At 42.2% G+C, this 26275-nt stretch overlaps 1 protein-coding gene across 5 annotated transcripts in view; it reads left to right on the top strand.

The window, feature by feature from the left end:
- The window catches only part of TAOK1 (TAO kinase 1), a 164518-nt gene that overhangs the window by 113100 nt on the left and 25143 nt on the right, over positions 1-26275 (top strand). For all 5 annotated transcript variants that reach the window (XM_008965146.4, XM_034942166.3, XM_055101577.2 and 2 more), the window contains 4 exons: positions 4737-4973; positions 7708-7836; positions 14270-14473; positions 19079-19318. In XM_008965146.4, the coding sequence (XP_008963394.1) occupies positions 4737-4973; positions 7708-7836; positions 14270-14473; positions 19079-19318 (810 nt within the window). The remainder of the gene's footprint in view (positions 1-4736; positions 4974-7707; positions 7837-14269; positions 14474-19078; positions 19319-26275) is intronic.

The following is a 26275-nucleotide window of genomic DNA, read 5'->3' as shown; positions in this document are numbered from 1 at the left end:
GCACTTTGGGAGGCCGAAGTGGGCGGATCACGAGGTCAGGAGATCGAGACCATCTTGGCTAACACGATGAAACCCCATCTCTACTAAAAATACGAAAAATTAGCCGGGCGTGGTGGCAGGAGCCTGTAGTCCCAGCTACTTGAGAGGCTGAGGCAGGAGAATGGCGTGAACCTGGGAGGCAGAGCTTGCGGTGGGCAGAGATCACACCACTGCACTCCAGCCTGGGCGACAGAGCAAGACTCTGTCTCAAAAAAAAAAAAAAAAAAAAAAAGAATGTGGACAGTAAGGAAATATATTATGTGGGGCTCACCAGAAAGAGGGGAATATTGGAAATGGCAAGCAGTACAATGTGGTATACTCTAAATGTCATTCTGATTTTCCATATAATATGGATTATCTGTTCATTACAAGGATGCTATAATGGGGCACTTAAAATCCTAATCAGACAGATAAGTAAAACCAAAGCATGATAAAGGATACTAAGGATACAACGAAATTACATTAAGATACCATAAGAAAAGTAGGCTATTAGAAAACATAATGTAAAGGCTGGGTATGGTAGCTCATGCCTGTAATTGTAGCACTTTGGGAGGCTGAGGTGGGCGGACCACTTGAGCTCATGAGTTTGAGACCAGCCTGGGCAACATGGTGAAACTCCATCTCTACAAAAAATACAAAATTCAGGTGGGGTGCGGTAGCTCACACCTCTAATCCCAGCAATTTGGGAGGCTGAAGTAAGTGGATCGACTGAGGTCAGGAGTTCAAGACCAGCCTGGCCAACATGGCGAAACCCCGTCTCTGCTAAAAATAGAAAAATTAGCTGGGCATGGTGGCGTAATCCCAGCTACTCAGGAGGCTGAGGCTGGAGAATCGCTTGAACCCGGGAGGCGGAGGCTGCAGTGAGCTGAGATAGTCCCTCTGCGCTCCAGCCTGGGTGACAGAGGTAGACCCTATCTCAAAAAAAAAAAAAATTTCAGCTGGGTGTGGTGGCATGTGCCCGTAGTCCCATATACTTGGGAGACTGAGTCAGGAGGATTGATTGAGCCCAAGAGATGGAGGTTGCAGTGAGCCGAGATCACGCCACTGCACTCCAGCCTGGGTGACAGTGCCAGACCCTGTCTCAAAAAAAAAAAAAAAAAAAAGGAAAGGAAGAAAAAAGAAAGAAAGAAAAGAAGAGAGAGAGAAAAGAAAGGAAAGAAGAAAGGAAAGGAAGGAAATGAGGAAATGAGGCCAGGCGTGGTGGCTCACACCTGTAATCCCAGCACTTTGGGAGGCTGAGGCGGGTGGATCACCTGAGGTCAGGTTGCGAGACCAACCTGGCCAACATGGTGAAACCTCATCTCTACTAAAAACTACAAAAATTAGCTGGGCGTGGTGGCGGGCACCTGTAATCCTGGCTACTTGGGAGGCTGAGGCAGGAGAATTGCTTGAACCCAGGAGGCGGAGGTTGGAGTGAGCTGAGATTGCACGATTGCCCTCCAGCCTGGGCGTCAGAGCGAGACTCTGTCTCAAAAACTAAAAAATAAAAAAAAGAAAAGAAAATATGATGGGGAAAAAAAGATATGATAGCTATCTGACTTCTCAACTATGTAATAAGCAGATGTTGTAAATCCTATGCTGTAGTTCATGAATCTATATGACATGTGGGGTCGGGAACATAGTACCCTACCATAAGTCAGGTTATTCCTACTATTCTGCAACATGTAAATAACACTTTGAACAGAGCAAGTGGTAAAGATTGCTTAATTTTTGCATGACTATTTTGATAAATATGTTGAGAAGGACCAGCTCAAAGGAAAACCTCTTGGTAACTTGGCATAAGTTAAACGTTTCCCAAGAAAGTGTTCTCTCCCAAAGTTTGGCTTCCTCAAATCAATTAAGGACATTTTAAATTTATGGATTTAATGAATCAAAAATCTGAAAAAGATTTATATTTTTAAAGCCAGTAGTTTCATTTACTTCACTTAAAATATTCAGAGCATAAGTAGTTTTTTAATACAAATAAGCATAGCTATATTATTCATTATAAGTGCTATATACCATAACTTAGTCTACCTTCTCCTGCCTTGGATTTTTTTCATACAATAAAATGCACAGATCTTAGGTATTCAATTTGAAGAGTTTTTACAATTCTGTACACCTGCCTTAACCGTCTGAAACAAGGTACAGTTATCCCTCAGTATCTGTGAGGGATTGGTTCCAGGACTCTCCACAAATCCCAAAATCCACCGATAACCCAAGTGCCTTATATAAAATGGTGGGCCGGGTGGAGTGGCTCACAGCTCTAATCCCAGCACTTTGCGAGGCCAAGGCAGGCAGATCACTTGAGGTCAGGAGTTCGAGACCAGCCTGGCTAACATGGTGAAACCCTGTCTCTACTAAAAATACAAAAATTAGCCGGGCATGATGGCAGGCGCCTGTAATCCCAGCTACTCAGGAGGTTGAGGCAGGAGAATTGCTTGAACCTGAGAGGCGGAGGTTGCAGTGAGCTGAGATTGCGCCATTGCACTCCAGCCTGGGGGACAAGAGTGAGACTTCGTCTCAAAAAATAAAAAAAAGAAATCAGGAGTTCGAGACCAGCCTGGCCAACATGGTGAAACCCTGTCTCTACTAAAAATACAAAAAATTAGCTGGGTATGGTGGTGCATGCCGGTAGTCCCAGCTACTCAGGAGCCTGAGGTGGGAGAATCACTTAAACCTAGGAGGCAAAGGCTGCAGTGAGCTGAGATCGTGCCACTGTACTCCAGCGTGGGCAACCCACCGACCCTGTCTTTGAAAAAGAATTGAAAACGTTATCAACAAGATGAAAGATAACAAGTATTGGCAAAAAGGGGAACTGTTACACATTGTTGGTGATAACCTAAATTAGTATGGCCATTTTGGAAAATGGTGTGGAGGTTCCTCAAAAAACTAAAAATAGAACTACCATATGATCCAGTAATTCCACTTCTGGGTACATATTTAAAGGAACTGAAATTAATATGTTGAAGGGATATCTGCACTCCCATGTTCATTGCAGCATTATTCACAATAGCTAAGTCATGGAATCAACCTAAGTGCCTATCAGTGGATGAGTGGATAAAGAAAATGTAGCATATATACACAATGGAATACCATTCAGCCTTAAAAAGGAAAAATCCTGTCATTTGCAAGAACATGAATGAATCTGGAGGATTATGCTAAGTGAAATAAGGCAAGCACAGAAAGACAGATACCACATGATCTCACTTTTATGTGGAATCTAGAAAAATAAAGTTGAACTCATAGAATAGAGGTAGAGAGTAGAGTGATAAGTTACTAGAATTTAGGGAGAGAGAGAAATGGGGAGTTGTTGATCAAAATGTACAAAGTTTCAGAAAGATAGGAGGAATAGGTTTGGAGATCTTTTGCATAGCCGGGTGACTATAGTCGACAATAATATATTGAATATTTTGAAATAATTAAAAGTAGATCTCAAATGTCTCACCATAAAAAATGATGCATAAGGTGATGGATATGTTAGATTGATTTAATTTAATATGTTGAATACATATATCAGTATATCACATGTACTCCATAAATGTATACAATTATGATTTGTCAAAACATTAACATTTTTTAAAGCAATTGAAAACAGGTACTCAGACAAGTGCATGTACACACAGTCACAGCAGCAGTTTTCACAGTAGCCAAAAGATGGAAAGAACACAAATGTCCATCAATGGATGAGTGGATAAACAAATTGTGCTATATATGTACAGTGGAATTTTATTCAGCTATAAAAGGAAATGAAATACTGATACATACTACAACATGGATAAACTTCAAAAACATGCTAAGTGAAAGAAACCAGCCATAAAAACTCATATGACACTACTTATATGATATATGCAGAATAGGTATATCTATAGAGACAAAAAGCAGATTGATGGTTACCAGGAGGGGAGAATGGAGAGCAACTGCTTAATAGGTATGGGATTTTCTTCTGAGGTGATAAACATGCTTTATAACTAGATAAAGGTGATAGTTGCATGGCATGGTAAATACACTAAACATATTGAATTGTTCACTTTAAGGTGATTAATTTTATGTCTTGCATTTTATCTTGATTTTTAAATTGAGGTTTGTTTTTTGTTTTTTTTTTTCTTTGTGGTCAGTGTTTTTTGTGTCCTGCCCAAGAAGTATTTGCTTACTCCAAGGTTAAAAAGATATTTTGTGTTTCTGCTTTCTGATTCTGGGTTTTACATTCAGTTCAAATGATCCTTCTCAAATTAATTTTTATATATGACATAAGTGATATAGGGAGTCAAGGTTTATTTGTTTTTTCCTATGTAAAGAACCACTTGTTTCAGCAGGATTTGCTAAAAACACTATCCTCTGAATTAACTTGACTTTCTTGGTAGAAAAATCAATTGAACATATGTGGATCTCTTTCTAGTTTTTATTCTATTTCCTTGATCTACTTAGCCTATCTTAAAGCCAGTATCACATTGTCTTGATTACTATAGTGCTGCATGTCCTCCAAATATTTTTTTTCCTCAAGATTGTTTTGGATATTCTAGGTTCTTTTATATCCCCATATAAATTTTAGAACCAGTCAATTTCTTTAAAAGACTTGTTGGAAATTTCCTTGGAATCTGCTAACATTGGGATATTTTACACTAATTCCCTACTTAGTTAATATAGAATTGTCTAAAATGCTTTTCGAAGAAGAATGTTTTATTTTCTTCTTTTCCTTACATTATTTGTATGTCTAGGTTACGAGGCAAATGCAAGAACATGAGCAGGACTCTGAGCTTAGAGAACAAATGTCTGGCTATAAGCGAATGAGGCGACAACATCAAAAGCAACTGATGACTCTGGAAAATAAGCTAAAGGCTGAGATGGATGAACATCGCCTCAGATTAGACAAAGATCTTGAAACTCAGCGTAACAATTTTGCTGCAGAAATGGAGAAACTTATCAAGAAACACCAGGCTGCTATGGAGAAAGAGGTGGCTTATTCAGTATTATTACTTTGCTTATTTTAGGTTTTGAATGTCTCAGAATTAACCAACATGGCAGTTTGATGTTAGCGTATCTGTTCCCAGGAACCAAGCAAATTGGGGAAAAGGAGAAGCATTTATGTGACTTATATAAAGGTTTCTGTAAATTGATATTACAAGAAAAGGTGGCACCTGTGTGTTTTATCTCTCACTAATTTTGTGTGTGCGTCATTTAAAACAAATCAGTCTTAAAACTGTTCATTGGAGTAGTCCACTTTATAGTTTTTGTAATAGCCAACAAAATTTTGAGTCTGAAAAATTGATGTGTTTTAATATCAAGTACTAGGTCTGGGAACTAATAAGACATGAGACCATTTCCTGATTCTTGATAGTTTTGTAGTGTCACAATAGGTAAGTTACTCAGTTATTTTAAGCTTTTCGTTTCCTAGTTATCTGAGGAGTTTGCTAAATCTCCTATCATTAGGTGATTTAGGTCTCAAAAAGTCACTTTTATTCTCTTTTTTGTATTTTTTGGAAACTACCCTTGAATTTCTGGCAGCATTTTAATATCAGAATGATTTAAGATTACTGTAATAAATACAGATAATGTTGGAGATTATAAGTTATGAAAGATTCAGATTCAGATTGAGCTCATTTGATTATTGACAAATAATTGTCATTATTTTACATGATAAAAGTTAGTTTTTAGGATTTTTGTTATGTGAAACCTTTTCTTCTAATGTTTTTGGTGTCCCATTGTTTTACTTTTTTTGATAGCCATGTTTGTCAAGTAGAATGTAGACTTCTCAGTAAATTCACACAATATCATTAAAATATGTCCAGGTAGTCTGCAGTGAGGCATTATTTATCATAGCTACCCTCTTCTCCCTTTTCACAAAAAAAGAACATTCTTATAGTAGTAGGGACCTTGACAAAATAATTTATAGTATAAATACATATTTGATTTTGAAATAATTTGATGAAACAATGTATACATATTTAAAATCCTCTGGGCATTGGATATTTTCATTTTTTTATTTTTTATTTTATTTTTATTATTTTTTGAGACAGAATCTCCCTCTGTCGCCCAGGCTGGAGTGCAGTGGTGTGATCTCAGCTCACTGCAACCTCTGCTCTCCAAGTTCAAACAATTCTCCTGCCTCAGCCTCCCAAGTAGCTGAGACTACAGGTGCATCTACTATGCCTGGCTAATTTTTCATCTACCATGCCTGGCTAATTTTTGTATTATTTTTATTTTAGTAGAAAAGGGGTTTCACCATGTTAATCAGGCTGGTCTCAAATCCTTGACCTCAGGTGACCTTCCTGCCTCGGCCTCCCAAAGTGCTGGGATTATAGATGTGAGCCACCACACTTGATAGATATTATTTTTAATAGCTTGGGAAAAGGCGATACTAACATATTTAGGAAAACAATTCCTGAAGCAGATATGCAATGTGGTAACAAATTTGTTTTAAAAGTATATAACCAGGATGGGTGCAGTGGCTCACACCTGTAATCCCACCACTTTGGGAGGCCGAGGTGAGATTACTTGAGCCCAGGAGTTCAAGACCAGCCTGGGCAACATGGGAAGACTCTGTCTCCACACACACAAAAAATAAATTAGCTGAGCAGGGTGGCATACGCCTGTAGTTCCAGCTACTCAGGAGGCTGAGGTGGGAAGATCACTTGAGCTCAGGAGGAGGCTGCGATGAGCCATGATTGTACCACTGCACTCCAGCCTGGGTGACAGAGTGAGACCCTGTAACATATTTTTTGAGACAGGCACTCGCCCTGTTACCCAGCTGGTCTAGAACTCCTGGGCTCAGGTGATCCTCCCACCTCAGCCTCTCAAAGTGTTGGGATTACAGGTATGAGCCACAATACATACTTAATTATATACATACAAATATATGTGTGTATGTGTATGTGTGTGTGTTTGAGACATGAACATTTATAGAAAAAATTAGAGTCCGGGCATGGTGGCTCACGCCTGTAATCCCAGCACTTTGGGAGGCCGAGGTGGGTGGATCACCTGAGCTCAGGAGTTCAAGACCAGCTTGGCCAACATGGCGACACCCCATCTCTTCTAAAAATACAAAAATTAGCCAGGCGTGGTGTCACACACCCGTAGTCCCAGCTACTTGGGAGGCTGAGGCAGGAGAATCACTTGAACCCGGGAAGCGGAGGTTGCAGTGAGCCGAGCTCGTGCCACTGCACTGCAGCCAGGGTAACAGAGCAAGACTCCATCTCAAAAATAATAATTTAAAAAAAAGAAAAAATTACAAAAGATATGCACCAAAATGTTTACATTGGTTATCTCTGGATGCCAAAATTATGTAAGATGTTTCTTGTTTTTCTGTATTTTGTAAATATTCTACAATGAACATGTATTGCCTATAGAATCAGAAATAAAATATAGCATTTGTTTTGTTTTACTGAGGGATTGAGGGTTGGGAGGAAGGTATACTTCTGTTAAATGAAATAAAAAGTTGACAACATTTTTGACCCTGTAAGAGATCAACATTTCAAAGATGAGTTTCATCTTACTGATTCTATGAAGTTCAAATTATAAGGATGCCAAGTAGCACATGTTTATAATTTGGTTCAGTCTTTTATTTTGGTAATGTTTCTAATGATTTCTTGTTCTTAGAAAATAAAAGGTATTCTTAATGATGTATATTAAACCACTACTTTAAATCTATCTACTTAACTAAATTTGATTCATTTTTTAAACTTCATATAGGCTAAAGTGATGTCCAATGAAGAGAAAAAATTTCAGCAACATATTCAGGCCCAACAGAAGAAAGAACTGAATAGTTTTCTCGAGTCCCAGAAAAGAGAGTATAAACTTCGAAAAGAGCAGCTTAAAGAGGTACTTATGTCATAAAACTTTTCAAGCAAATTTTCTGCTTATTAATTATATCCAATGGTGACCAACTCCTAGAAGCATTAGGATAAAATTATCTTTTGTTGTTTATGGTCACTAAATGGGTATTAGTTTAAATGATGACATTGATTATAATCAGTTACCCTTAACTGAGTTATTTAGTTGAGTAGGATTTAAAATGAATCATTTCCTGAAAATATACTTTTTTAATGTTTTTATTTTATATTTATTTATTTTTGAGACAAAGAGTCTCGCTCTGTCACCCAGGCTCGAGTGCAGTGGCGCGCTCTCGGCTCACTTCAAGCTCCGCCTACTGGGTTCACGCCATTCTCCTGCCTCAGCCTCCCTAGTAGCTGGGACTACAGGCGCCCACCACCACACCCGGCAAACATTTGGTATTTTTTTTAGTAGAGACGGGGTTTCACCATGTTAGCCAGGATGGTCTCGATCTCCTGACCTTGTGATCCGCCTGCCTCGGCCTCCCAAAGTGCTAGGATTACAGGCATGAGCCATCGTGCCTGGCCTTATGTTTTTATTTTTTGTGTGTATTTTTTGAGACAGTCTTATTCTGTTCCACGGGCTGGAGTGCAGTGGCACAATCATAGCTCACTGCAGCTTCGACCTCCCGTGCTCAAGGAATCCTGCTTTAGCCTTCCAGGTAGCTGGGAACACAAGCACACACCACCACTCCTGGCTGATTTTTAAATTTATTTTTTGTAGAGACAGAGTCTTGCCATGTTGCCTAGTCTGGTCTCAAACTCCTGGGCTCAAGCAGTCTGCCTACCTCGGCTTCCCAAAGTGCTGGGATTATAGGCATAAGCCACCGCACCTGATCACATTTATTACTTTAAAAGTAAACAATAATGTCTTACTTTTGGATCAGAAGATTATAATAATTTCTTTTTATGCCAATTTAAATGTAGAATAAGGGAGATATTTGCTTATCAGGTTTTTTTTAAGTAGAATATGCTGATTATTTCTTTGTGGCTACAGGGTTTCATATTTGTTTGCCCTTTCTTGTGCTGCCCGGCCTCCCCCCCACCCCCTGCTTTTGAGACGGAAGTCTCACTCTGTCATACAGGCTGGAGTGCAGTGGTGTGATCTTGGCTCACTGCAGCCTCCCCTCCCCCCAGGTTGAAAGGATTCTCCTGCCTCAGCCCCCCCGAGTAGCTGGGATTACAGGTGTGTGCCACCATGCCTGGCTAATTTGTATATTTTTTTTAGTAGAGACGGGGTTTCACCATGTTAGCCAGGCTGGTTTCAAACTCCTGACCTCAGACAATCTACCCACCTCGGCCCCCCAAAGTGCTGGGATTACAAGAGTTAGCCACCACTCCCGGCTCCTGTGCTGCTTTTTGTTTGTTTGTTTGGTTTGGTTTGGTTTGGTTTGGTTTGGTTTGAGATGGAGTCTCACTCTGTTGCCCAGGCTGGGGTGCAGTGGCATGATCTCGGCTCACTGCAACCTTTGCCGCCTGGGTTCAAGTGATTCTCCTGCCTCAGCCTCTTGAGTAGCTGGCATTACAGGCGACTGCCACCACGCCTGGCTGATTTTTGTATTTTTAGTAGAGATGAGGGTTTCACCATCTTGGCCAGGCTGGTCTTGAGCTCCTGACCTTGTGATCCACCCGCCTCAGCCTCCCAAAGTGCTGGGACTACAGGCGTGAGCCACAACATCCAGCTGACAACTTTTTTTTTTTTTTTTTGAGACAGAGTCTTGCTCTGTCACCCAGGCTGGAGTGCAGTGGCGCGATCTCGGCTCACTGCAAGCTCTGCCTCCCAGGTTCACACCATTCTCCTGCCTCCGGCTCCCGAGTAGCTGGGACTACAGGGACCCACCACCACGCCCGGCTAATTTTTTGTATTTTTGGTAGAGACTGGATTTCACCATGTTAGCCAGGATGGTCTCAATCTCCTGACCTCATGATCTGCTCGCCTTGGCCTCCCAAAGTGCTGGGATTACAGGCGTGACCCACCATGCCTGGCCCGACAACTTCTTAAAGAGGATCATTATTCAAGATAGTCACTAGGACAGAAAAATGATATGTCTTTTAATTTATCCACCCCCCCGTCTTATAGGATGATTGAAATTTTTAGTTCATATAATTAATTAGCATACTATGATACATCGATTGATTTTGATAAAATAAGTATAATCAATTTGATATTAATGATTTTTGTATGTGTAGGAATTTGCCTTATAATCAGATACGTATGTCTTGTTGTGTACATATTGGTGGCACAAAGACTTGCTCTATATCTTGCCAAGTGAGCTTCACTGACAAGATTTTTACAACTCTAAATGGTATAATTTGCAGTATACTCCCATGACTATAATTCGAAAGCCAAACTCTACTGGAAGTTTGAGTTTGAAACAATAGTAAATAGAGTTTCCAACTATAAATAAATCTCCAACAAAATGCAGTTGTTTTGTTTTCCAGTGAAATCAGACTTTAGCTTTATGGATTAGTTTGTTTAGATAATCCTTTAGGCATATACCATATAGTCAAACAAATAAATGCATTTTCTTTTAGAAGCTAAGTTGTTGTGTATGTATTTGTGTTCATTTAGAATAATGATTCTCAGTAGAGAGGAAGGGACATATCAGAGTCTTGGAGGGGAGAGTTCCCTGGCAGAAGATTTTGAAAAAGATACCCAGGTATGGCCAGGCGCGGTGGCTCACCCCTGTAATCCCAGCACTTTGGGAGGCCGAGGCGGGCAAATCACAAGGTCAGGAGTTTGAGACTAGCCTGCCCAATATGGTGAAACACTGTCTCTACTAAAAATACAAAAAAATTAGCCGGGCGTGGTGGCACATACCTATAATCCCAGCTACTCAGGAGGCTGAGGCAGGAGAATTGCTTGAACCCGGGAGGCAGAGGTTGCAGTGAGCCGAGATCATGCCACTGCACTCCAGCCTGGGTGACAGAGTGAGACTCCATCTCAAAAAATAAATTAAAAAAATAAAAAGTAAAAAAATTAGCCAAGCATGGTGGCACACAACTGTCATCCCAGCTACACAAGAGGGTGAGGCAGGAGAATCCCTGTAACTTGGAAGGTGGAGGTTGCAGTGAGCTGGGCCACTGCACTGCAGCCTGAGCGACAGAGCTAGACTCTGCCTCGAAAAAGAAAAAGATAACCAGGTATATAGTCTACTTGTGTGCCCATGTTATTCCTTTCTCTTCCCATAGCGTGCATACACATAAACTCTTAAGTAATAATTTATGTGCTTTTTATTTTTATGTGTTTGAATATTTTATTAACTAAAGGGAAAGACCATGAATGAGGTCTAGTAGTCTCTGAAAAATGATCCTATACTAAGAAAAATGAGCTATTTATATTCTAAACAATGTTGATGGTGTTTTGTTTTGCTTTTTTTGAGACAGGGTTTCGCTCTGTCACCCATGCTGGAGTGCAGTGGCACAACACTGCTCACTGCAGCCTTGACCTCCCAGGCTGAAGCAGTTTTCCCACCTCACCCTCCCAAGTAGTTGGGACCACAGATGCATACCACCATGCCCAGCTAATTTTATAATTTATTGTTTGTAGAAACAGTGTTGCCATATTCTCCAAACTGGTCTCAAACTCCTGGGCTCAAGCAATCCTCCGGCCTTGGCGTCCCAAAATGCTGGGATTACAGATGGATGTGAGCCACCATGCCTGGCCACAGAATGCTAATACTAGTATATATTTTACCAAAAGAGTATCAAGGCCAGAGTGGTGGGTGGCACTTTGGGAGGCTGAGGTGGGAGGATCGCTTGAGCCCAGGAGTTCAAGACCAGCCTGGGCAACATGTTGAGACCCTGTGTCTAGCAAAAAAAAAAAAAAAAGAAATTCATTAGCCAGGCGTGGTGGGACACACCTGTGGTCCTAGCTACTCGGTAGTCTTAGGTGGGAAGATCACTTGAACCTGGGAGGTCCATGCTGCAGGGAGCTGAATTCGTGCCAGTGCATTCCAGCCTGGGTCACAGAGTGAAATTTGATCTTAAAAAAAAAAAAAAATTCTAGTTTGCTCCATTGAGTATATTGCCAGTTTTTTCACATTGCTCAATATAAATGCATTCCTGTTGAGATAGTTTATGAGCTGGTATGTAAAACAATGTGGAAAATCATTAATTTTGATTTGTTCAGTGGTTATTAATGCTGAAAATTAAATACCACTCATAAAGTATGTCTCTATTCTCCCATGGTTTTGTTTATTTTCCATTTAATTTCCAGTTTTCTTATGCTGAGTCCTTCCATAATTTTGCCAAAAACTTAGCATCAAGGATGTCAAAAACCAAGAAGCGAGATGTTTAACTGTATTTTTGTCCTAGTTCACTCGTGATTTTTACCTGAAAGTACTATCTTCTGTCTCTTCTTGGGAAGTTTTTAAAGAAGGATGTGTTTTACTTTATTAACCAGTCATTGTGTACTTCGAAGTTAGGAACCATCAGAAACGTAGCTGTGCAGAGACAAAAGGTACACATGTTTTCTGGTGTACATATCTCTCTTTCCTTTCCGATTGAGTGGGTAACTCAAGAAAGATCTAAAGGCCGGGTGCAGTGGCTCACACGTGTAATCCCAGTACTTTGGGAGGCCGAGGCGGGTGGATCACGGGGTCAGGAGATCGAGACCATACTGGCTAACATGGTGAAATCTCGTCTCTACTAAAAATGCAAAAAATTAGCTGGGCATGCTGGCAGATGCCTGTAATCCCAGCTACTCAGGAGGCTGAGGCAGGAGAAATCACTGGAACCCGGGAGGCGGAGGTTGCAGTGAGCCGAGATCGCGCCACTGCACTCCAGCCTGGGCGACAGAGCAAGACTCTGTCTCAAAAAAAAAGAAAGATGTAAATACTACTTGCCTTCTAGAGGTCATTGCCCTGCCTGAGCATTAGAGAAGAAACACAATTAAGAACTTTTATTTGTTTATTTTAATTTTTATTTATTTATTTATTTTGAGACGGAGTTTTGCTCTTGTTGCCCAGGCTGGAGTGCAATGGTGCGATCTCGGCTCACTGCACTGCAACCTCCGCCTCCCAGGTTCAAGTGATTCTCCTGCCTCAGCCTCCCGAGTAGCTGGGATTGCAAGCCTGCACCACCATGCCTGGCTAATTTTGTATTTTTAGTAGAGATAGGGTTTCTCTATGTTGGTCAAGCTGGTCTTGCGCTCCCGACCTCAGGTGATCTGCCCACCTCGGCCTCCCAAAGTGCTGGGATTACAGGCGTGAGCCACCGCGCCCAGCCAAGAACTTTTATTTAAAATTTACTGATGCAAAATGATAATATTCACGTAGGTAATTTTTATGGGGTTTTCGTTGTGTTGTTGTTTTTGTTTTTCTGAGACTGAGTTTCACTCTGTCACACAGGCTGGAGTGCAGTGGCACAATCTTGGCTCACTGCAACCTCTGCCTCCCAGGTTCAAGCAACGCTCCTGCCTCAGCCTCCCAAGTAGCTGAGACTCCAGGCACGTGCCACCACACCTGGCTAATTTTTTTTTTTTTTTTTGAGACTGAGTTTCACTCTTCTTGCCCAGGCTGGAGTGCAGTGATGCCATCTCAGCTTACTGCAACCTCCATCTCCTGGGTTCAAGCGATTCTCTGCCTCACCCTCCCAAGTAGCTGACATTACAGGTGTGCACCACCATGTCTGGCTAATTTTGTATTTTTGGTAGAGGCCGGGTTTCTCCATGTTGGTCACGCTGGTCTCGAACTCCCAACCTCAGGTGATCTGCCCACCTCAGCCTCCCAAAGTGCTGAGATTATAGGCGTAAGCCATTGCACCCGACCCCTGTTTTTTGTTGTTGTTGTTGTTGGTTTTTTTGTTTTGTTTTGTTTTTGAGACGGAGTTTCACCAAAGAGTGCAGTGGTGTGATCTTGACTCACTGCAACCCCTGCCTCCTGGGCTCAAGCAATTCTCCTGCCTCAGCCTGCTGAGTAGGTGGGAGTACAGGCCCATGCCACTGTACCCAGCTAATTTTTTTTTTTTTTTTGAGACAGAGTCTCGCTCTGTCACCCAGGCTGCAGTGCAGTGGCGAGATCTCAGCTCACTGCAAGCTCCGCCTCCCAGGTTCACACCATTCTCCTGCCTCAGCCTCCCAAGTAGCTGGGACTACAGGCACCTGCCACCATGCCCAGCTAATTTTTTTTGTATTTTTAGTAGAGACAGGGTTTCACCGTGTTAGCCAGGATGGTCTCGATCTCCTGACCTCATGATCTGCCCGCCTCAGCCTCCAAAAGTACTGGAATTACAGGTGTCAGCCACCACGCCCAGCCTGATTTTGTATTTTAGTAGAGACAGTTTCGCCATGTTGGCCAGGCTAGTCTCAAACTCCTGACCTCAGGTGATCCGCCCACCTCGGCCTCCCAGAGTGCTGGGATTACAGGCGTGAGCCACCGTGCCCGGCCTATTTTTACCTGAGTTGTTTTTTATGTTGCCAGGAGCTAAATGAAAACCAGAGTACCCCCAAAAAAGAAAAACAGGAGTGGCTTTCAAAGCAGAAGGAGAATATACAGCATTTCCAAGCAGAAGAAGAAGCTAACCTTCTTCGACGTCAAAGACAATACCTAGAGCTGGAATGCCGTCGCTTCAAGAGAAGAATGTTACTTGGGCGTCATAACTTAGAGCAGGACCTTGTCAGGGAGGTAAGTTTGAGTGATAAGAAATTTTAAATCCTTTATCAAAAGAATCTTTCCTGAAAATATTCCAATTCCATTCTAGTCTCAGGGACTTTGCACTTATACTTGCCTCTGTCTGAATCATTCTTCCCCAGATATTCACATGGATTGTTTGCTCCCTGTATATCTTTACTCAGATGTCATTTCCTCAAAATCTCTTTCTTAACCACCAAAATTTTTTTTTTCAAGACAGTCTCTCCATGTCGCCAAGTATGGAGTGCAGTGGCTCCATCTTGGCCCAGTGCAACCTCCACCTCCTGGGTGCAAGTGATTTTCGTGCCTCAGCCTCCCAAATAGCTAGGATTACAGGTGTGCACCACCACACCCAGCTAATTTTTGTATTTTTAGTAGACATGGGCTTTCGCCATGTTGGCCAGGCTGGTCTCGAACTCCTGGCCTCATGCGGTCTGCCCGTCTCAGCCTCCCAAAGTGCTAGGATTACAAGCATGAGCTACCATGCCTGGACTTCACCACCACATTCTTCTGCTTTCTTTAAATATTATTCTTTGCAGCCAGGTATGGTAACTGTAATCCGAACACTTTGGGAGGCCAAGGCAGGCAGATCACTTGATCCTAGGAGTTTGAGACCAGACAGGGCAACATGACAAATCCCTGTCTCTACAAAAAATATATGTATACAAAAAAATTAGCTGGGTGTTGTGGTGTGCACCTGTAGTGCCAGCTACCTGGGAGGCTGAAGCATGAATATTGCCTGAGCCCAGGAGGTTGAGGCTGCAGTGAGCCATGATCATGCCACTGCACTCCAGCCTGAGCTACAGAGCAAGACCCTGTCTCAAACAGACAGACAACTAACTAAATACATATGGTCTTCTTTGCACTCTCTTTCTCACATGAACATGTGTGTGTTCACAAAACCATGTGTTTCTGTAGGGTAGGGAGGTTGTTCCTGACTCCCTCACTACAATGGAAGTTGTATGAAATCACAGAATTGATGCAATTTTTTATATCTCCAGTTTCTGACTCACAGTAGGCATTCAATAAATATTAACCAATCCACAAATGAAAAATTTTAAATGTTGATTTTTATTTTTTATTTTTACTTTTATTTATTTATTTATTTTGAAACAGAGTCTCGCTCTTTCACCCAGGCTGAAGTACAGTGGCAATCTCGGCTCATTGCAACCTCCGCCTCCCAGGTTCAAGCAATTCTCCTGCCTCAGCCTCTCAAGTAACTGGGACTACAGGCATGCATCACCACACCCAGCTAATTTTTGTATTTTTAGTAGAGACGGGGTTTTGCCATGTTGGCCTGGCTAGTCTCCAATTCCCAACCTCAGGTGATCCACCCACCTCGGGTGGATCCCTCCCAAAGTGCTGGGATTACAGGTGTGAGCCACAGTGGCCAGCCTTGATTTTTACATATGAGGAAATTCACTGGGCAGTTTTTGCCTCTGACCTGAAATGGGTTCCATGAAGTGTGTGCTGCCCTTAAATACATTTTTATCATCATGTAATTATTAATTGGGTAAATGTTGTAGAAACTCTTCTGCCAATGAAAACAGTTATTCTTGGCTGGGTGTGATGGTTCATGGCTGTGATCCTAGCACTTTGGGAGGCCAAGGCAGGTGGATCACTTGAGGTCAGGAGTTTGAGACCAGCCTGGCCAACATAGTGAAACCCCATCTCTACTTTTAGTAGAGATACAAACAAATGAGCCGGACGAGGTGGCGGGCGCCTATAATTCCAGCTACTCAGGAGGCTGAGGCATGAGAATCAACTGAACCCAAGAGGCGGAGGTTGCAGTGAGCTGAGATCGCACTGCTGCACTCCGGTCTGGGCGACAGAGCAAGTCTGCATCTCAGAAAAAAAAAAGAAAAGAAAAAAATTATTCTCATTATTAGGATACCTGTGAGTATAGATAAATTTATTTCTGAGAGTGGGTTGAAATAAGCTTGTAATATAGCATAATTGTGCGAGTTTACTAATAAATTCAAATTAAAACAGTTGCATCCATTATGTAAGAAAAATGTAAAAGATACAATCAATCCTAGTAATAGCATGTGTTAACAGACACTATTAGTAAGAATATAAATTGATATTGCCCCTTTGGAGCATGATTTAACAGTAGCTTTTAAAATTTAATACGCACATAGCATTTATCCATCAAATCCACTTCTAGAACTCTGTCCTACAGAAATAGTAACATGATTCTGTGATACAGTATACATAGATATTTATTGAAACTTTTTTCATAAAAGTGAAACATGGGCTGGAGCAGTGGCTCTCACCTGTAATCCTTGAGGTCAAGAGTTTGAGGACAGCCTGGTCAACGTGGTAAAACTCTGTCTCCACTAAAAATATTTTTAAAATGAGCTGGGTATGGTGGTGCATGCCTGTGATCCCAGCTACTCAAGAGGCTGAGGCACAAGAATTGCTTGAACCTGGGAGGCGGAGGTTGCAGTGAGTTGAAATCACACCACTGCACTCCAGCCTGGGCGACAGAGTGAGACTCTGTCTGAAGAAAAAAAAAAAAAAAGTGAAACATGGAAACAGCTTAAATGTCCAACCACAGAGGAATGATTGAAAGAATTAAGGCGTCACAAAGCAGTAGGTTACAATGAAACTTTAAAAATTTCTATGTACTGGCTGGGTGCAGTGGCTCACACCTATAATTCCAACACTTTGGGAGGTTGAGGTGGGAGGATCACTTGAGGCCAGGAGTTTGAGACTGTCCTGGGCAACATCGCAAGACCCTGTCTCTACAAATTTTTTTTTTTGAGACTCTGTTGCCCAGGCTGGAATGCAGTGGTGTGATCTCGGCTCACTGCAACCTTTGCCTCCTGGGTTCAAGCCATTCCCCTGCCTCAGACTCCCAAGTACCTGGGACTACAGACATGCACCACCATGGCCTGGTTAATCTTTGTATTTTTAATAGAGACTGGGTTTCACCATGTTGACCAGGTTGGTCTTGAACTCCTGACCTCAGATGATCCGCCTGTCTCGGCCTCCCAGAGTGCTGGGATTACAGGCGTGAGCCACCGTGCCCAGCCAAAAATTTTTTTTTAATTGGCTGAGCAGGCCGGGTAGTAGTGGCTCACGCCTGTAATCCCAGCACTTTGGGAGGCTGAGGTGGGCAGATCACGAGGTCAGGAGATCGAGACCATCCTGGCCAACATGGTGAAAACCCATCTATACTAAAGATACAAAAATTAGCCAGGCGTGGTGGCACATGCCTGTAGTCCCAGCTACTCGGGAGGCTGAGGCAGGAAGAATCACTTGAACTCAGAAGGCAGAGGTTGCAGTGAGCCAAGTTGGTACCATTGCACTCTAAGCCTGGTCGACAGAGTGACAGTCTCAAAAAAAAAAAAAATCTTTTATGTACTGATCTGATCCGGATACGTGTATATTATATTATTAAATGAAGAAAGCCAGTTATGTGCCTAAAACATATATTGTTGTTCAGATTTTAAAACTGTATGTTTTTGTAAAATAGACTAATCTGAATAAACTTGGGGAAGGTTGAGAAGCACATGCACCAAACTGTTGGCCTCTGGGGAGAGAGTCTGCAAAGGCAAAAGGAGCAAGTTTGACTTTTACATTATATATGTATGTGTTTACTCGTTTCCAATATGAAACAAAATTTTAGAATCTCTTTAAAAAAATGTTTAGAGCCCTGTGAGGTCTAAAATAAAGGAATGACATTTGTTGAGTACCATGTGCTAGGTATTATTCTGAGAACTTTTTGTTTATTAACTGATTTCATCTTCACATTAAATCTGTGAAATAGCTGTATTATTATATGCATTTGAGAAATGATGAAACTAAAGCACAATTAGTTTAACTAAGTGAAGGTCTCACTGCTCACAAGTAGCAGAGCCAGAATTTAGAATACAGGCAGTATAGCTCTCTAGTGTCCATGTTTTTTTTCTTTTGAGAGGGAGTCTCGCTCTGTCGCCCAGGCTGGAGTGCAGCGGCTTGATCTCAGCTCCCTGCAAGCTCCGCCTCCCGAGTTCATGCCATTCTCCTGCCTCAGCTTCCCGCGTAGCTGGGACTACGGGCACCCGCCACAACGCCTGGCTAATTTTTTGTGTTTTTAGTAGAGACGGGATTTCACCCTGTTAGCCAGGATGGTCTCGATCTCTTGACCTCGTGATCCACCCGCCTCAGCCTCCCAAAGTGCTGGGATTACAGGCATGAGCCACCGCGCCCAGCTGTGTCCGTGTTCTTAATCACTACACTAACCAGAGTAGACTGCGTGTAAAATAATTGAATAGAATACTCTGAAGAAATTGAAAGGATAACTTAGGAGCCCTCTTCAAATATAAAATTAGGAAGTATACAAAAGAAGAATGTTAAACCTCTTGATATAGATTTAGTCTTAAGCTAATGGTAATAAAATAATATGAATAAATAGTAAATGAATATAAGGAAATTTGTGCTACTAATTGCCCATTTAAAGAGGTAAAAGCCACAACCCTCATATTTACTATGCAACTATAATAGAATAACAGGGTTAATTACATCTGTTTACTGGTTATTCTGTTAATTAGGACTTTTTTCTGGCATTATACAGCAGTAAATTATACCTTTGTCTTTTGTGTTATGGATTAGGAGTTAAACAAAAGACAGACTCAGAAGGACTTAGAGCATGCCATGCTACTCCGACAGCATGAATCTATGCAAGAACTGGAGTTCCGCCACCTCAACACAATTCAGAAGATGCGCTGTGAGTTGATCAGATTACAGCATCAAACTGAGCTCACTAACCAGCTGGAATATAATAAGCGAAGAGAACGAGAACTAAGACGAAAGCATGTCATGGAAGTTCGACAACAGCCTAAGAGTTTGAAGGTATGGTTAGCCTAAGCTTTTTGATAACAGGGAAGAGAATGAAAAGGTATCCATGTAAGCAGGAAAAGTCTTAAGATGATGTCCAGTCATAAAGAAATTGACTAAGCTTCTTTTCATTTTTAGCATCTTTGGTTGACTTTAATATTAAATGCCTGTTGCTACAGTCTTTTGCTTATGTATTTCTCATCAGAGTACAAAAAAGTGGCCAAAACTTTTAACCATGGGAAGTGCCAGTAGATAAGAATCAAGATTCTTGTTTTAAACTTATCCAAGGGCAGGGTGCAGTGGCTCACGCCTGTAATCCCAGCAGTTTAGGAGGCCAAGGCGGGTGGATCACCTGAGGTCAGGAGTTCAAGACCAGCTTGGACAACATGGTGAAACCCTGTCTCTACTAAAAATACAAAAATTAGTTGGGTGTGGCGGCACATGCCTATAGTCCCAGCTACTCGGGGGGCTGAAGCAGGAGAATCCCTTGAACCCAGGAGGCAGAGGTTGCAGTGAGTCAAGAACACACCACAGCACTCCAGCCCGGGTGACAGAGCAAGACCCTGTCTCAAAAAAAAAAAAAAAAAAAAAAATGTACTCAAATGTCCAAGGCCGATATTATATTCTACATGTCAACAAGCTTACCATTTGGCTTCTCTCTGTTGTTCCAAGTAAAATTTTAGAACCCTAATTTGCTGTAAATATGACTTGTACAAGATTTAAAAATATGAAAGTGCATTATAAAGTAAAAAGTTTAAAGCTGCACAGCTACTAGTTAGAAAAAAAAAAAACAAGAAAAAAGTTTTCTTCTCTATGCTTGTTCCTCCAGCCACCTGGTCCATCTCCCTCCATCAAAGTCAACTGCAGTTAACAATTCTGAAGTTTTTGTTTGTTTGTTTGTTTGTTTTTGAGACAGAGTCTCGCTCTGTCGCCCAGGCTGGAGTGCAGCGGCATGATCTTGGCTCATTGCAAGCTCTGCCTCCTGGGTTCATGCCATTCTTCTGCCTCAGCCTCCCTAGTAGCTGGGACTACAGGCGCCTGCCACCACGCCCGGCTAATTTTTTGTATTTTTAGTAGAGACGGGGTTCACCGTGTTAGCCAGGATGGTCTCAATCTCCTGACCTTGTGATCCACCCGCCTCGGCCTCCCAAAGTGCTGGGATTACAGGCATGAACCACCGCACCTGGCCACATGAATCTTAATATACAAAACCACCCACTATCTGTCATCGATGATAAGCACCTCAATTGCTCTGTACATATCTGTACATTTAAAACTTTTATTTATATTCAGTAAGGTCCAGTTTCCACAGTATTTCCTATTTAAAGCTTCTCCTGTACTCCTACCCAGCCCTTTTTATAAGCTATTTGATATTTAAACTATAAAATGGTTCTTGGTTTTACTCTGAATAACTATGCTGGAGTACAATGAAATTCATTCACAGAGGTAATCTGTGTCAAAATCTAGAAGCTATAACACACTCAATGGTATTCCCAATGCCCACCCAACTCCATTCAAACAAGCTGTTCTGAACAAAATATAGAAACAATGTTAAGATGCTTTATTGTTTTCATGTGAATGTGAGTAAAATTTCACCTTGTTATATCTTCAAAATAGGTAATTATTATTTACAGAGTAGTTATGTTGACTACTAACATAATCTTCCTTAGTTAATGCTTAGAAAAATTAGAATTATAATGATTTTTTAGATTTGTTTTTGCAGTGGGGAGATACATAATCATTTAGCTACAGAATAGACAATCTCCCATGAACAGATTTTTAAACCAACATGTCAGCAAAGTCAATTATGATTTTAAAGCCAACAGCACCGAGGAATAAACCAAACTGAAAGTTGTACCGTAAATCTGATATGACTGCATTTCTCTGGGGCTTGGGTGATGGATAGGTGTTTGACATTTAACCATTTCTTTCTGTCATTAGAACCTTTCCGTTTTATAAACAGTAGTCCGATTCTCTCAGATAGTACGTTAAAAGTGAGGAGAAAATAAAGCTTCGTTATCATAGTCAGGCTTTAAATAAAATGCCTTTCTGATTACAAGTGAGCTCAAGGTTTCCTGTTAGGAAAGAAAAATCACCATTTTCCTCATATTTAGGTGTATCTATTTACTTAGTCAACTTGAACATTTTAACACCAAGTCATCACATTTCTATTTACTTAAGTAATCGTTGCCTCTTTCAATTTTCTCCTTTAGTAGCGGAGGCAGAATTTAGAATATAGCATCAACTGTGTTTGGTGGAGGAGAGGAGACTGCAGTTGGAACATTTTATTTATGTTGATTAGGATTTGTAGGGGTGGGGTGCTGTTTCTATGGAAAGGGTTGGGTGAAAATCTGCTGCCTACTCCGCTGTTTCTTCAGCTGCCATCCAGATGATGCTTTGTCAGCACTAAATGAGTAGAAATAACTGTAACTTGCCTTCATCTCGCTTTCACTTGAGTCACACATTGAGGGATATAGTTTATTCTTAGTATAAGCATTAATTTTACTCTTGTTAAAGAAAAATTTTTCAAAGAGTTATTTTTTTCTCATTAGGCAGGAATGTGGAATGATTACAGTATTCCTGGCACAATGTTTGTTTTTTTGTTTTGTTTTGTTTTGTTTTGTTTTGTTTTGTTTGAGATGGAGTTTCGCTCTTATTGCCCAGGCTGGAGTGCAATGGCACGATCTCAGCTCACCACAACCTCCACCTCCCGGGTTCAAGCAATGCTCCCGCCTCAGCCTCCCAAGTAGCTGGGATTAAGGTGCACACCACCACGCCCGGCTAATTTTTGTATTTTTAGTAGAGACGGGGTTTCACCATGTTGGTCAGGCTGGTCTCAAACTCCTGACCTCGTGATCCGCCCGCCTCGGCCTCCCAAAGTGCTGGGATTACAGGCATGAGCCACCATGCCCGACCTTGTTTTCTTTCTGAGACAGAGTTTCGCTCTTGTCGCCTAGGCTGGAGTGCAGTGGCATGATCTTGGCTCACTGCAACCTCTGCCTCCCAGGATCAAGCGATTCTCATGCCTCAGCCTCCCAAGTACCTGGGATTACAGGCGCCCACCATCACGCCCTCGTGTTTTTAGTAGAGACGGGTTTCACCATGTTGGCCCTGCTGGTCTTGAACTCCTGACCTCAGGTGATCCACCCACCTCAGCTTCCCAAACTGCTAGGATTACAGGCGTGAGCCACCGCACCCAGCCCAGCACAATGCTTTAAAAATAAAAACTTTTGGCTGGAGTAGTCACTCACACCTGTAATCCCAGCACTTTGGAAGGCCGAGGCAGGGGATCATGAGGTCAAGAGACCATCCTGGCCAACATGGTGAAACCTCGTCTCTACTAAAAATACAAAAATTACCCAGGCATGGTGGCACGTGCCTGTAGTCCCAGCTACTTGGGAGGTTGAGGCAGGAGATTCACTTGAATCCAGGAGGCGGAGGTTGCAGTGAGCCAAGGTCGTGCCACTGCACTCTAGCCTGGCGACAGAGCGAGACTCCGTCTCAAAAATTAAAAATAATGTCCGGGCGTGGTGGCTCATACCTGTAATCCCAGTACTTTGGGAGGCTGAGGTCGGGAGTTCGAGACCAACCTGACCAACATGGAAAAACCCCATCTCTACTAAAAATACAAAATTAGCCGGGTGTGGTGGCACATGCTTGCTCTCCTAGCTACTTGGGAGGCTGAGGCAGGAGAATCACTTGAACCCGGAAGGCAGAGGAAGGTGGAGGTTCCGGTGAGCCAAGATCGCGCCATTCCACTCCAGCCTGGGCAACAAGGGCAAAACTCCATCTCAACAAATAAATAAATAAAAATAAAGCCTTTTAAAAGAATGGATGCTATTTTACTGAGGCAGAAGATACTATCTAAATTTCATTGTTTCATTTCTGTCTAGAAGCACTTGGAACAACTTTGTTAACCATGAATGGTTTTTTTGTTTGTTTTTGTTTGTTTTCGCTGTGTCACCCAGGCTGGAGGGCAGTGGCGCAATCTCGGCTCACTGCAACCACTGCCTACCAGCTTCAAGTGATTCTCCTGCCTCAGCCTCCTGAGTAGCTGTGATTACAGGCATGCACCACCACCCGGCTGATTTTTGTATATTTAGTAGAGAAGGGATTTCACCATATTGACCAGGCTGGTCTTGAATGCCTAACCTCAAGTGATCCACCCACCTCAGCCTCTCAGAGTCTTGGGATTACAGGCGTGAGCCACCACACCCGGCCTAAGAATGGTATTTTAAAATGGTGCTACTCAGCCTGAGCAACATAGTGAGACCCTGTCTCTAGAAAAAATTACCAGCCTGGGCAGCATAGGGAGATCTCATCTCTTTAAAAAAAAAAAAAAAAAAGACAGGCACAGTGGCTCACGCCTGCAATCCCAGCACTTTGGGAGGTTGACGTGGGCAGATCACGAGGTCAGGAGATTGAGACCATCTGGCTAACAGGGTGAAACCCCATCTCTACTAAAAATTAAACAATTAGCTGGGTGTGGTGGCATGCACCTGTAGTCCCAGCTACGCAGGAGGCTGAGGCAAGAGAATCACTTGAACCAGGGAGTCGGAGGTTGCAGTGAGCTGAGGTAGCGCCACTGCACTCCAGCCTGGTGACAGAGCAAGACTCTTTCTCAGGGAAAAAAAAAAGAGGCTGGGCATGATGACATGCCTGTGGTGGTCCCAGCTACTCAGGTGGCTGAGAGGCAAGAGGATCACTTGAACCCCAGGAGGTTGAGGCTGTGGTTGAGCCATGATCATGCCACTGCACTCCAGCCTGGGTGACAGTGAGACCCTGTCTCAAAAAAAGAAAAGAAAAAGATTCAAAAGCCAGGTGTGGTGGTAGCTCACACCTGTAATCCCAGCTACTTGGGAGGCTGAGGTAGGAGGATTACTTGAGCCTGGGAGGTCAGGGATGCAGTGAGCCATGATCATGGCACTGTACTCCAGAGCCTGGACAACAGAGTGAGACTGTCTCAAAAATAAAAACAGTGCTACTAACCATAGCTAAACTAAGAGTTTCTCTTACTAGCTAGACATTTCTTGACCCCTCACAAAATAAAGACATATTACTAGGGTCTAGTGCCTCAGATGGTGAAAAATACAGAAAGGCATATTTAATGTTGTAGTATTGAGGGGAGTACTTTCTCTTAGACAAGTGTGTAAATTTGGTTACGTATCCATTTGTTGCATGATGAATCAACCAACCAATACCTGGCAGTATTTATATTAAGATAAAATAATTTCAACAATAGGTTCTGCCTCAGTGCAGTAAATGAATGTGTTCTCACTTGTAGGATCAACTGGTACACCTTACAGAAACAGATCTCATCTTATTGAAGCTTTTTAAAACCTGAGTTCATAGAATACCCAACCTACTGATTAAGCAAACACTAAAGCCAAAGATCTTCTGTCTCTAAACTTAAATATTTTCATCTCAGAAATGTTTATATACTGTAGTTCATGTCTGTTACCCCACGAAGAGGATTGTCTCCTCCGTTACCACAGAAGTTTTGTTTAACCTTTGAAAGATTAGTTTTGTTATTTTGTTTGTTTGTTTGTTTTGTGTGTGTGTGTGTGTGTTTTTGAGACAGAGTCTCACTCTGTTGCCCAGGCTGGAGTGCAGTGGTGCAATCTTAGCTCACTGCAGCCTCCACCTCCCGGGTTCAAGCAATTCTTGTGCCTCAGCCTCTTGAGTAGCTGGGATTACAGGCACATGCCACCACACCGGGCTAATTTTTGTATTTTTAGTAGAGACAGAGTTTCACCATGTTGGCCAGGCTGGTCTCAAACTCCTGACCTCAAATGATCTGGCCACCTCAGCCTCCCAAAGTGCTGGGATTGCAGGCGTGAGCCACCACGCCTGGCCAAGATTTGTTAACTTGACTGACTTTTAAGTTTTTGCTTGTGTTAAAGAGTAAACCATTGCGAAGTATATCTCTACCTAGTTTATTCTCTTAAGGAAAAGACCATTGTAATAACAATATTAATAATTCCTAATAGAGATTTCCAAGTCAGCCTCACATTTGGTACATAAACTGTATAGTTAGAGTTGAGAGTGTCATGAAAAGAAATTGGGGGCAAGGCACAGTGGCTTATGCCTGTAATCCCAGCACTTTGGGAGGCCAAGGTGGGCGGTTTGCCTGAGGTCAGGAGTTCAAGACAAGCCTGGCTGACATGGTGAAACCCTGTCTCTACTAAAAATACAAAAATTGGCTGGGCGTGGTGGTGCAAGCCTGTAATCCCCACTACTCAGGAGGCTGAGGCAGGAAAATCGATTGAACCCAGGAGATGGAGGCTGCAGTGAGCTGAGATCACACCACTGCACTCCGGCCTGAGCAACAGAATGAGACTCTGTCTCAAAAAAAAAAAAAGAAAGAAATTGCAGCAAAGTGTTTCTAAAACGAACAGAATAAATGTGCTTTATTTTCTATCTCTAGATCTGATAAGATATTGTCTCACCAATAAAGTGCTTTTATATCTTTTTTTTTTTTTTTTTAAGAGACCAGTGTCTCACTCTATTGTTCAGCCTAGAGTCCAATGATGCAATCATGGTTCACCGCAGCCTTGAACTCCTGGGCTCAAGTGATCCTTCTGCCTCAGCCTCCCTAGCAGCTAGGACTACAGGTGAACATCATTATGCCTGGCTAATTTTAAAAATTGCTTTGTAGAAATGGGGTCTCACTATGTTGGCTCAGGCTAGTCTGGAACTCCTGGCCTATAAACAATCCTGCCTTGGCCTCCCAAAGTACTGGGATTACAGGCATGAGCCACAATAACTCTATTATGCTTAATTCATGAGAAAAAATTTAATTTTCTAAGCCAGGTACAGTGGCTCATGCCTATAATTACTGTACTTTTAGGGGCTGAGGTGGGAGGATCGCTTGAGGCCAGGAGTTTGGAACCAGCCTGGGCAACATAGGGAAACTCCATCACTAACAACAACAACAAAAATATCCAGGAGCTGGGTATGGTGGCTGACACC

Source organism: Pan paniscus, chromosome 19 (assembly GCF_029289425.2).
Source record: "Pan paniscus chromosome 19, NHGRI_mPanPan1-v2.0_pri, whole genome shotgun sequence".
Taxonomy (NCBI): domain Eukaryota; kingdom Metazoa; phylum Chordata; class Mammalia; order Primates; family Hominidae; genus Pan; species Pan paniscus.
This window is presented reverse-complemented; position numbering and strand designations above follow the sequence as displayed.